Source organism: Symphalangus syndactylus, chromosome 7 (genome assembly GCF_028878055.3).
Source record: "Symphalangus syndactylus isolate Jambi chromosome 7, NHGRI_mSymSyn1-v2.1_pri, whole genome shotgun sequence".
Lineage (NCBI taxonomy): Eukaryota > Metazoa > Chordata > Mammalia > Primates > Hylobatidae > Symphalangus > Symphalangus syndactylus.
The window spans coordinates 18655429-18668834 of NC_072429.2; the positions used below are offsets into that span (position 1 = coordinate 18655429).

Sequence of the window (13406 nt, forward strand, 5' to 3'; positions counted from 1 at the left end):
GACATTCAAGAAATATGTGCTGATCAAATAATTTAGGGATGGTCACAAGACTGTACTTACTATTTTTTTTTTTTTTTTTTTTTTTTTTTTACAGATACCAGAGGTATTGAATGGAATGATAAAGCTAAAGATTTCAACAGAGCTTGGCGCATTGTAAGTGCTCAGTAGATAGTGACACTAATTGTTGTCAGTGTCTATATAGTTGTTATGACAGATATTATAATTAGTGGTAAGTTTTCCCTTTAGGGCATAGCCTGAAGTGTAGGTCATTTCTCTTTGCCTCACTCTGAGATCAGGGAAAAAAACCAGAACCTATCCTTTTTCAAGTTAAAAATGAAGGTTCATCAAGTGTCCTCTGTGTGTGATTGTGTCACAGCCTAAGAAATTCTCATTCTCCCAGTGACCACCAGCCAAAACTCCAGCAATACCACATCGGACTGGCTGAGTGGAAACAAAACCCGCTGGAGCTAAGGGCAATTATGAGGTGCAGGAGACACGAAGGTAGACTACATGGGGGCCCTCTCTCTTGGGAAGAATTGTGCTTCCGAATATTAACTTAATTAGGGACCCCCCCTTCACCAACTGTTGTAAATATCACTGTTTTTTTTGTTTGTTTGTTTGTTTTTTCCTGGAGCTGTGCACTGTTGGAATTAAAGAGCACACACATACTGGAAATTATTTAATAATAGAGTCTGCCATTACATTCCAGAGCTCTTTGTAGTTGAAAATAGCTGACGTGTCAGAGATCGGGGATCACCAGGGGTTCAGGTAGCCATTTATACTGAAAAGCAGTGGCAAATGCTCAGAAAATTAATCTGATGCTTCGAGGCGCTCTGGGGAAAATCTCCAACTAGTTTTGGAAGACTGACTGCCAAAGATTCACCCCGGTCTCTGGTCTCTGGAAAACGGCAGGGCTTGTCCCTCTTGCTCACCCGTGTGGGCGGGAGGGAGCTGTGCGGGGACTCTGTTTCTAGGCACAAATTGGCGTGGACACGCAGCCAGGAACCTGCACGTCCACAGCTGACTGTGCTTTGTTAGAGAAGATGTGGCAAATTGAGAGAGGCAGATGTTCCTCTTTGCTTCAGCGGTGTCTGTATGTCTTTAAGGGTTTGTGCAGATGCAAGTATGGGGGACGCTGGGTTGGGGTGTTGGGAGGCCAGTGATCCTTCCCCTGGTCTATTGGCTGGCTTTTGCTCCTAAGGCAGAAATCATTCCCCACAACCCCAAGAGCAACAGAAACAGCAGAGCTTCCATGAGGTCATATAAATTTGCATCCAGCTGTCTAGGCTGCATGTTTTCTGGATGCACCTGGATTCTCCCTGATCAGCACCATTTCTGTCTGCATGGGACAAGGAAGGCAGTAGGCTCAGCCTTGGCGGCAGAAAAATGATGAACTTGTAAAAACAGTGAAAACAATCCTTTCACATTTGAATAAAAGAGGAGAAAGGGGCCAGGCACGGTAGCTCACGCCTGTAATCCTAACGCTTTGGGAGGCTGAGGCGGGTGGATCACCTGGGGTCAGGAGTTCGAGACCAACCTGGCCAACGTGGTGAAACCCCGTCTCTACTAAAAATACAAAAGTTAGCTGAGCGTGGTAGCAGGCACCTATAATCCCAGCTACTCGGGAGGCTGAGGCAGGAGAATTGCTTGAACCTGGGGGGCAGATGTTGCAGCAGTGAGTCGAGATCACACCACTTCACTCCAGCCTGGGCTAAAAAGCAAGACTTTGTCTCAAAAAAAAAAAAAAAAAAGAGAAAGGAAGATGTATCTTACTTTTTGGTGTTTTGATGTTTCAAGCTCTTATTAATAGTTTTTTTTTTTTTTTTAAAGTAGGTGATCATGCGAGGAAATGGAGAATTTAGGCAACAGTAACCAAAATAGCTCTTCTTGGGAGGGAAACCCCATGTCAGTTACTCAGTGAATTCCGACTGAATTGTTATCACCCGGTTGCACTGGAGTCCAGCCTGGCCTGTGCTCTCCTGGGGGCGCCTGCTTTATCTCCCTAGAACATTACCTTTGCGAGTTACGGAGGTGAATAGCACCGTGTTGCTAAAACGCACCCCAACGCATGCCATGCCCCTGCTGAACATCCTCCGGGAGTTTCTCCCATTGCTTTAGATTGGAGCAGTGCTTCTCAAAGTGTGGCCCTGGGACCAGCAGCAGGACCTCCTGGGAACTTGTTAGACATACACATTCTTAAGCTCCATCCTGGACCTATGAATCAGAACCTCTGGGGATGAGGCCCAGCCATCTGCATTTATAACAAGCCCTCGGGATCCAGATGCCGGCTCAATGTGAAAGCCTCTGCTTTCAGATTAAGTCCCAAACCCCTAAAAGGGCCTCAAAGGCCTTGCATTATCTGGCCCTGCCCATTTCTCTCTCCTCATGTCACTTTTGTCTCTGTTCTCTGTAGCCTGGATTCTTCTTGTGGGCTTTTCCAGACGTGTCTCTCTGACCGATGCTCCCTGCACCCACTTTGGCTAAAGCCATTCACCTTGTGCTCAGCTGGCTTTTGTTTAGGAATGGCTTTCCTGGCTTCCAACTCAGGGTTCCTGCCCCATTGTGTGCTTTTATAGCACCACCTTCCCCTTCTCTGGAGTATTCCTCATAATTCTACTGAACCCTTTGTTTAAAGCAATGGGTCTTAACTGGGCGGCACTTTCAAATCACCTGGGAGCCTTGAAAAATTCTCATGTTAAGCTGCATCCCAATTAAATCACAATCTCTGAGGATGCGACCCAGACATCAGTTTCTTTCCTTTTTTTTTAAGCTACCCAGGTGATTCCTATGTGCAATGGACGATGAGAGCAAGCGGGTCAATGTCCATCTTCCTGGAAGCCTCCAAACCCCTCAAGTGTAAAGGCTTTGGCTCAGTTGTTCATGGCTGTTTTCCTAATTCCCACCCTGGAGCATTAAAGGTATCTGTTGAATGAATACATTAAAAACAAACAAGCAAACTGTGCTTTGTTTCATTGCTGCTTCACTGTGTTCTTGACTCAGCAGTCAGGTAAAAGGAAAAGCTTCCCACAGGCCACACCCCAAGCCTCTGGAAGGATGACACTTCCCTAAGCAAAAGAAGCAGCCGGTTGCAGCCCAGGGTTCAAAACCAAGCTGATGACAGGGGCTGTGTATGAATGTGGATGTGGGTCTGTGGCTTTCAACTTGTAAGAAGCAGATACCTCTGGATTCATAGAGGCAGACTAGGGCACCCAGTGAGTAGAAGAGAAGGCATGTTGGTAGCTTAGGAGGGTGACAAGCGTTACACAAAGGTAGGGATAACAATAATAAGAGTCCAGTGGTTTAATTTGGTTTTTGGAGGAGAATCAAGTTGTTGTACCTTGTGCAGCTTATTCCCACAGCTGTCCAGCAAATAACGAATGTGGTACCTACCAGTATGGAAATAGGGACAAAGCGTGACTTTGATTTCTTATTTGTTATTTTTAACCATCCAATTTCTACACCCACTGAGCATCCTTATAGCCACAGGAGGGTCATAAAAATACAAATAACACCGAGGAGGCCTGTGGGCACAGACTTGTTACTTCTGCAGGGTTGATGGCTCTCTTTTAACTAGTGTAAAATCAGGCCAACCATAAATTGCCATTTTGTTGTTGTTGTTGTTGTTGTTGCTCCTAGTGTAACTTCAGGAAATGTAAGGAAATCACTAAATGTTTCTAATAGATCTCAAAAGAGCTAGGCAAAGAATCTGCCCCAGGATGAAATTCTGGATTTTAGAAAGCTTTTTATATCATAGCCACAAAAATAGCAAACCCCTCACAGGGACATTTCTCTGTGCCTGGTGCTTTTAGATACCCTTCATGCATTAGCTCATTTAATCATCACAACAACCCTATGGTGTAGGTACAACTATTATTTCTGTTTTATAGGTGAGGAAACGGAGGCATGGAAAAGTTAGGTAATTTGGCCAAAGTAGCAGGGTGCGTTCACGGTGGAGCCAGGATTTGACACCAGCCAATGGCTCTATAGTTCCTGTTCTCAACTGGGGTGACCAACCATTCCAATTTGCCCTGGATGATCCAAGTTTTTACATTGAAAATCTTGTGCCCCAGGAGGCAGCCTGGGATCATTGGTCACATTGAAAACAGGGAGTGAGGACTAGGCTCTTTTCATTGGCTGTCCCGGAGGCAGAGGTGGGGACAGAGATGAAGGCCCCCAAGGGCAAGAAAGAGGGTGCAGACTTTTACACCAAGTCACTTGTTTTGGTATGTTAGGGCTTCCAACAGATTCTGCTGCCGCCCGGGGCCACTGCATCAGGTCACCTCAGTTACCATGTGGCAGTACTTGGAATAGTGAAGGTAGTGGCTCTGAATCTGGGCAGCCTGGGTTCAAACCTTGGCTTCACCCTTTGGCTGCATGCTCTTGGGCAAAAATCATAAGCTCTTCAATTCCTTAGTTTCTCCATTTGCAAAACCAGAGCAATAGAACCCCAGAGGGTCGCTGAAGTTTAAATGAGAGAATCCATGATGCATGGCACATAATAAATATTCTACAACAGATACCTATTATTACTGTTGTTGTTTTTATTAAAAGTGTCCTCCAGTGGTGGCAGAAAGGTCTGTGCATGGTTTAGGAAAGCCTTTGATTTGCACTTGGTTATGAGGAGGGACTGAATGCTATTATTTAAAATAGGATCAGTGTAGTCAATACAGCAAAGCCCCAGAAAGGTGCCCTCCAAATACTTAAATGAAAATGAGAAAAATGAGGTAATTTCCTGAGTTAGATGAGTAAGATCTGCACATAACGCATGCGACAAGTTACCAATAGAACTCCCCTTAAAACGCAAGAGGTGTATGAGGTGACACTATTAAGGATTGCAGGGCTTAGAAATCTCAACCAGGCTCAGAAAAGCATGCCCACAGAAAGGGGTAGTCTGCCTGGGGTGTGGAGAGGGAGCTGGCGGAGCAAGAGAGAGCCAGGGTCAGTTCAGGGCTGAGAGTGTCCGGCTTGACAGAGGGGAGGGAAGCAACAGCACCTGCCATTTGTCCATGCTAAGCAATTCACATCCTTGTTATTTCACTGAGCCATTTCAAAGATGGTATGAAGTACATATTATTATCATCATCTGTGGCTGAAAAAGCTGAAGCTCAGAGAAGTTAATTAACTTTCCCAGGGTCATAATCACTGCAAGTGGTAAAGCGAGGGTGTGAATCCAGGCCTGTGCAACTCTCAGCCCATGCACTTTGCACCCCACTCCTAGCCAGGTAGTACTGTACAGGGAGAAGGCAGACTCAGAATATCATATTACTTGCTTTGATTTCTTGTTCCCCAAGCAATCTTCTGCTTTTAACTTCATTTCCCATATAGATTTCCCTTTAGGGAGAGAATACACTGAGCAGGAGATGTGGAGTTTCCACACTGTGAATTATTGAATGGCCATTTCAGGTTTAGATGGGAATTTGGGTAGTGTGAGGGAGTCAGTCTAGAGCTTGATCCACTCTGTTAACAGAAACAAAATGGGATTTCTAAAGCTGAGAATAGGATCCATGAGGATCCTGCCTGGGGAAGCCCCCGCATGGTGTCCTGCCTGAGTGGTGGGGTGGTCTCCCTGTCAAGAGTGTTGGCTTCTGTCTCCTGCCCCGTCCCTAATCCTTGATGAGTTCAGTGTGTGCGAATCAGGGGACAAATGGACCTCCAAGGGGGAAATACCAATCCCACATCAAACATTTACTGAGTGATTAGAATATGCTGATTTCTGCTGTAGACCCATGAGTTTATTCTTTCATTCATTCAATAATTATTTATCGAGCATCTATTATGCACCGGGTAGTCTCTAGACAACAGCGTACAGTGGTCAGTGAAAGAGACAAAGTCTTGTTCTTAAAGATCTCACATTGTACAGGGAGGAGACCCACAATAAACAATAAAAATTAATATGGTATGTCAGATGGTAATCATTGCTATAGGGAAATGTAGGGGGAGGGGACCACAAGGGGGTTGTGTGTGATGGAGGTCACTGTCTTATATAGGATGGTCAGGGAAGCCCTTGATGATAAGTTGTTTGAGCAAAAAACCTAAAGGAGGAGAGGAAGGAAATCATGCCAATATTTGGGAGATAGTAGCACAGGCAGAGGAAACTGCAGGTACAAAGCCCCTAGGCATGAGAGTGCTTGGGGTGTTGGAAGGACAGAGAGGAGGCCCGTGTGGCTGTAGGACAGAGAGGAGGCCAGTGTGGCTGCAGCAGAGTGAGTGAGGGGTAGGACCTCATAGTCCACTGTAAGGATATTGCTTTTATTCTTAATGAAAAGAAGTCATTGGAAGGTTTTGAGTAGAGGAGTGGTCTGATCTGACATGAGTTTTTAAAGGCTCCCTTTGTACTGGGTGAGGAACAGACACAGGATGGGGCCAGAACAGAATCTGGAAGGCTGGCCAGTGGGGACCCATCAGGACCATCTGGGTAAGCCAGGGTGGAGGCTTGGGCAGGGCACAAATTTGTCCTGTTCTGTGACTCTATGTGGCACTGCTAATGCTAGATGTGTTTATGTTTCCCTGCACATGCCTTGGAAAGGGAAGGCTTTAGAGACACAAAAGCAGACAATTAAACATACAGTCTATAAACAGCACTCCCCACCAACTACCCTGTTGATGCAGCAAACCAGAGTCCTCGGGTGGAACTAGCAGGCAGATGAGGTTGCCAAAGCTGGATTTTGTGAGGATTCTGCCCTCCTCTCCAAGATGCTTTTTCATACTAGAAATAACATGTGGAGATGAAGGGAAAGGGTGACAGGGTAGCATCGTGCTGCATCAGGACAGACATGGCTGAGAGTGGAGAAGCGGAGAGAACCATTGAGTCACAGCAGCTCTATCTGCAAGGTCAGGGCAGACAACCTCATATGAACAGCTCCAGCAAATGAATGCCTCGCCTTTCTTAACACAGCGACTCTAGACCTCAAGGCTGCATTCATCCGGCCAGCTTCATCTAATTCTTGGCAATAGGGTCTGTTTGAACCACCCAAGCATGCTCCCAGTTTATTGCTCCTGGTCTTTTAATTCCTTTGTGTTCTCTTTAACCCTATAGGCCAGCTTGACCCACCCAAATGGGACGCTCAGACATGCTTAAAAAGCTTGTGCTATCTATCATCTATCTGTCTGTCTCTATCTATCTATCTATCTATCTATCTATCTATCTATCTATCTATCATATATATTTACATTTATTTATTAATCTGTTAAACATTGCTTACCAAAAATCTGTCTGAATCCTGTGAAGATGTGGTCACAAAACAGTAAGTGTCAAAAGACCTCATAGAGGGGCCCATATTTTAAATTGTTTTATGGCACTTTTTACCTTGTACAGAAGCAATAAAACATTCCAGTTTCTCCCCTGCTTCTTCACTCTTTTTTCTTTGCTCTGGCTGGCATGGTATTTCCCCTGCCCACCTTTAGTCATGGATCTAAAGCCATCTATCACTTACCCGTCCCATCCACGTGGCCCAGGGAACCCTGAATTATCGTGAACATATCCTGCTCTCTGAAACTTTCTTTTAAACAGCTTTTAGCTGATCAAGGACTTGGTGGGGAAGCCACTGATCATTACAGGGTCTTTATCTACAAATTTTGCAGTATTTCTGATCAGGAGGTACATTCATGTGTGGCACAGTATGAGAAATAAGAGACTTCTGTTTCTTGAAAGCTTGTAGAATGGTATTCAGAACTCCAACAATCTGGCCTATGCTTTCGTTAGGTGCCACTCTTCAATTTTGCATAATGAGTGTGCCCTTAGGAAGGCAAGAGCTTCTCCTTGGAAATCCTCTCATTTATAGAGAAACAAAAATCCCTCCTTTCAAATACATCTTACACATGCAAAACAGCAGTCTGTTTCTGCTAAGTCACATTCTAGCTAAATGGATAATTGAACAGTGAATGGGAGCTGGTATTCAGCTGCTAACCTGCAGTTTCCACACATACACACTTCCAAATTGTAGCAGAGTAATTCCCAGGAGGCAGAAAGCATGACTGATTTTTCCAATAAAGCTACAAAAATCGATAATCCTCGTGGATGGAATGCTCGCATCTTTAACCATCTCAGAGTTTCCTCTTCCTCTGCTATTCCTTCCAAACAAGCCTCTGTCTTTACTTGACACATGTTCCCAATTCCATACCACCAGCATTTAGCCTGAGTTCTATTCCAGTTCTGCTGAACGTAACTTTTAGAGGCCCTGCAATGCGTCTTGATTTAGGGATGCTTGGGTTTTATGTGGCTCTGGGAAATGTTGCTTAGCTTTTCCAGAGCTCCAGTAAGTTCTGATGTATGGCTGTGCATGCCTGCTTGATTAATGGCACATGCAAGGACTTGGAGCTTTCAGAGGTCACCCCATATGTACTGAATAATACAGCGCAGAACCAAAAATATCCTTGGATGAGAATCCTGGCTGCACACAAAAGCAATGGCATTGCCTGCTTTAGTTGACATTGCCGGAGACTCAGTTCTTCTAAGGAAATTCACTTCCCCCAAACAGATAATTTCAAGACAAAATTGGAATCATTTTGGTTTCTTGGCTGTTTCTATGTATAGTGTCGTAGGTATAGGATAAGTAGAAGGCTGGGAAAGCTAGAAAGCTACAATGTTTATTTCTGACAGGACTTCCAAGTTCAGGATAGCCAGGCCGTGGTGTGAAGCAAATTAAACGTCCGTGCAAAATATGCTACCGTGTGCAATGCTGTGGTTGAGAATTTAAATGCACCAAAGTCAAGAGATTCGAAATGATGGTTCCCACAGCAACTATAACTCAGTTCTCCGGTGAATATAAAATTAACTTTATTGCAAAACATGCTGTTCAATTTACGCCTTAATCTAGTCATGGCAGAGTTACAGTTGCTGTGAGAACACTAACTCTGAATTGTTTTGAATAATTAATTTAATGAAAAGTTGGTGGAAATGTGAACTCTGACAGAAAGTCAACTTAAATTTAAGGAAGTTGGCCAACTATGCCTATGTGGAGTAGCAGTGAGTCATTTTTGGAATCGGAGATTATTTACTGTACTCTTTGGCCTGGGGGGCACTGGTAAAGTGAAAAGGGGAATTGTCCTCCATCACCAAGGACACACTCCTACAGAGGATGACTTTCCCAACAGGTGAAGGGGGGGCCCCCTGATGCCCATATTCTCTGATTTCATTGCTGGACTCCCAAGAAACCCCATTGCAACTACCTGGGGGCAAAGTGCAATGATTAAGCCTGGTTTCTGTCAAGTAAACCTGGATTTCGCACTCACCAGCCCCTCTCATTGACAGATAAGCCTTTCACACATTGCTTAACCTCTCTGAGCCAGTTTTCTCACCTGTGAAATGATGATGCTAATAGTATTCACCTCACAAAACTGACATGAGGATTAGAAGAGAGGAGGCATGCCGAGAACTTAGCACTGGGACTGGCCGTTTCTGTGATAAGTACTCAATAATGTTAGCTGGTATTTTCTGAAAAGGGAATTCAGTAAATCAGTAAATTAAAAACATGCACCAAATCAATTATTTGGCCTGCCTGGTTATTTCAGTGCAAACTGATTTGGTATAAGATGAGCCAGCAGGCAGGGCTGATAAAGACAGAAGCACGAGTTGGCAGAGGCTTCTAAGAAACAGTGTCTTCCCTGAGGATGCTTGAGGCCACTTCTGTTGAAGCTCTAGAAATGGATCAATCTATCATCTCTTCTACCAGGTTAATATTTCTCAACTTTTTTTTCATCATCTCCCATCCTAGAAACCTTTTTAGACCTCTTCCCCTCTAATTCCTCTCCCTTAATGCCAAAGATATGCTACATAGCTGTTTACGTCATATGCACGTTTTATATATAAAAAGAGTAAGACTTTCACCTACCCCTAGAACCATTTTTCACTCTGTTGGGGGTGATATTACCCCCACTGCAAATTATGCACTAGGTCACAGGCCAAAAAATCCCTTGTTCAAGCCTGAATGCCCCAAAACTCAAGAGAAACCCTTTATTTACTTGGTGAGCCCCTTGGCTACTCCTTCTTCGAATCCAGCTCTTGACTCCCTAAAAATGGGCTATTCTAGCACCTAGGAAGCACAGTATTTTTGAAGCTAACTCACAGTGGATTCATATAATTCCCTCCCCAACTATTTTTAGATGCAGTGTGGTTTTTCATTTTCTCTATCTTAAATGACTTGGGCAGTGAAAGGTGGGTGGAGAGGGCTCACACACAGGGAGTCTCAAGCCAGCCAGCACTTACTGAGCATCTACTATATTCCAGGCTTCAAGGCAGGGGATCATTTAGGACTTTTCTGAATAGTATGTTTTGCTGCTAGGTGCCACGTTTGGCCCATCCAAAGGAGTTGCCTCTGTCAGAGACCACATTTCTTGGGAAGTATTGTCAGGATTTTAAGAGAAAGGGGTAAAGCCACAGCCTGGGAGGAAAAACAAAGTAAAAGGCAATGCCCCCAGCCATGTGCGCCTCTAGGTTCTGAAGCTATTCTCAGCTTGGCTTCAACTACCTTCTTTATGTATCAGCTTCACGCTGCTTTCAGGGCCTCTGCCCTATCACCTCAAAGCCTTGGCTTGCAGCTTTTTACCTCACTGTGATCAGTATCAGCAACATTTTAATGTCTCCTAAAAGACATAACCTTATAACACTGAAATTGTTTGTTTTAATGGTTGCGTTACTGTTCACAAAATATTTTAAAGTTGTATTACTTAGCATAACCCCATCTCACTGGTGATGGAAGCCGAAATTTAAATGTCAAGGTAAAGCCATCCCAGGAGCTCTGAGATCAGTTAGACATGACTTAAAGTGGACTGTTGGTCAAGCCGGCTGCACTTAGCTAAACTAGAATTTCACTTCTCCATCTTCTGAAGCCTGAGCAGGGCTGAAAGTAGAAACTCCAGTGGCTGAACTCCCTAAGGATCAGCACCTCTGTCTACTTGGGCCTCCCTGAGTTTCACCTTTTAGTTTCAGGTGTTAATTTAACCTGAATTCAGCCTGGTGGGCTTGAATGGGCATTCTTTCTCTGGGATGTCTGTAAACCATGCAACCTGAACTCTTTCGGTTTTACTGGATTTGGCAGCACTGGGGATTTGTGTCTTCTCTGACTTTTTAGAATTTCTGGAATGTATGCACCTGAGGATACTAAGACAGAGATGGCTCCAGTATAGTGCTCCAATCGCTCCAAGGTAGAAATGTTTGTGTATGTGTGTGAAAAATACAAATTATGATTGATCCGTCTGACGCTTTGAGAGGCATGATGAATGAAGATACACAGAAGCCTCAGCTGGCCTTTGAAAGACTGTACAGTTTTCATTCTGCATAGCCAAGTGGAAAGCACAAGTTGATTTCTCCCAAGGCAACAAAAATAAAAGTTGATTTCTCCCTATATACTTAGGTATATAAAGAAATGGCTTTTTAAATCTATATACCTTTTAAATATTCAATATTGATTTTGATCTACTGGGAAGAGCTGAAACATCATTCTTGATTCTGGATGCTTAATCAATTCCTTGTTCCAATTAGATCAAGAGACATTTCCCAAACTTTTCTGCTGGACCTTTAAGGTTTTATCCCCGGGAAAGGTAGTTTCCTCTGGCTCTAAAGAAGCATGTTCTGATTTGTGGGATCAGATGGGAAGCTGGTAGATATGTCAGCCTTTGTAGTTCCAATGCCAGTAAGTCTAGTTATCTCTCCAACACATGCATTTAAAATGGCCAGGTGTTTCCCTGGTTTTGCATCTGCCTCTGAAGGATGTTTATGGCATGCCTGCATGCAGAGAATGTGAATGATTATAGTAGAATATCATGCTGGGAACTGTTCCCAGAAATCAGTAGCCTGATCTGAGACAATTTAGAAGGAAGAGCAAGGCAATCTAGAAAATGCAGAATACTTGTGTTGTGCTGTCCTGTCCTGGGAAAAACATCAACAGGTTTACACTGCTGAACTGGAGTCTTCTCTCTGGGTCATGCCTGCAAAGCCCAAGGAATTCCTCTGAGTAGAGCAAGACATAGGGCACATATGTCCATCAAGCAGAGGGGAAGGCATAGCCCAGTGGGACTATGTAGCAAAGCTCTTGAACCCAGTCATACAAGCGAAAATGATGACTCTGGAGGAGCCCCAGTCACTGCTGCTCAGTCCAACTTTCTCGGGTGTTCTATCCAAGGCAACTCAGAGAACATTCTTGTCCCTGGCCTCCACTGCACGGCTCTGGCCCTTATCTCTATTTTACATGGCTACTCCTATGAACCTGCAGTAGCCTGAGAGAGGGCTGTATTCTAGCTCTGTTAGGGAAAGACTTCACAGTTGTAATTTTATCAGCATAAGGAAGAGAAAGGGACACAGGGTTCCCAAGCGGCACAAATTATTAGGCACTGTTAGCAAAATACAGGTATCCAGAATCCTGAAGATACCCTTTGAAGTTTTTAGGTCTTAAACACTTGCAAAAGTAGCATTTCAGAGCATGGCATTAGACCAATGACCAATGCAGAGACATGTTGTAATGGATGCAGATGTACCGGGCTGGGCATGCTAAGAAGTCAGGTGGGCGCACACACACGCATGCACACAGACGTGTATACACTCATACACACAACAGGAATTAGTCACTGGCTCGGTTTTCTGGCATTTGTTGTTGAGACTTGGGGCTTAGCTGTCATTTGGAGCAGATGGAAGGAAGATAAGAAGCTGAAAAGGGTGGCAGGGGAGGCGTTAGTGGGAAATCCTGCCTATGCTTCTTGAATGCTATATTGCCAATAGATGCTGGATTTAAGCCAATGGGTCCACCTAGCTGCTTTGTGTAAAATACTCTCTGTTGCTGCTCATTGTGTTTGGGGGCAATGGCTACCTGCCTGCTTCACAGGCTTGCTGTGAGATTGACTGAGGCAACACAAAGTCTTTTGAGCTCCTTGGAGAAAATTCACCATGCAAGTGCAAAGCATCACCATTGTATCATGGTAATGAGACTCCCACCAGCTTAAACCAGTTACCAAGGAGAGATGGGGCATGAAACAAGAGAAGCCAAAGCTGTCCTAGTCTCAATCCAGGCAAATGATGCTTCCTCACTCAATACTAATCCTGCCCTGGAGGGAGGTGTGAGTAGTCATAGATGGGTGGTCCATTTGGCCCCTAGTCTTGTTTGAATGGCCTGCACAACATTTTAATACATTTTTAGTTGCTTGCCAGCATTTGAAAATTGGGAGACCATACACAACAATCCCAATATCTGGCCTCTACTGAAAAATTGGAAATTTTGGGAAGATGAGGCTTGCATTTCTACATGGCCATGTTCAGCTGGAGGTGGGTCACGTCTGCCCTCCACAGATGGGACATTCACTTTCCAGTTTGTCACCACTCCCTGGCCTCTTACGACCTGTTGAATGCACTCACTTTACATCATACTCGCCTACCCCATGTATGGGAATTTGAGTTTACAACTCTTTCTAGAGGCTCT

The 13406-nt window shown here is 44.4% G+C and overlaps 1 protein-coding gene across 18 annotated transcripts in view; it reads right to left on the reverse strand.

The window, feature by feature from the left end:
• The window catches only part of TENM2 (teneurin transmembrane protein 2), a 1678453-nt gene that overhangs the window by 109883 nt on the left and 1555164 nt on the right, over positions 1–13406 (reverse strand). The window contains exon 15 of one of the 18 annotated variants that reach the window (XM_063642607.1): positions 11063–11089. The exons of the other annotated variants lie outside the window; for them this stretch is intronic. Coding sequence (XP_063498677.1) covers positions 11063–11089 — 27 coding nt within the window. The remainder of the gene's footprint in view (positions 1–11062; positions 11090–13406) is intronic. 18 annotated transcript variants of the gene reach the window in all.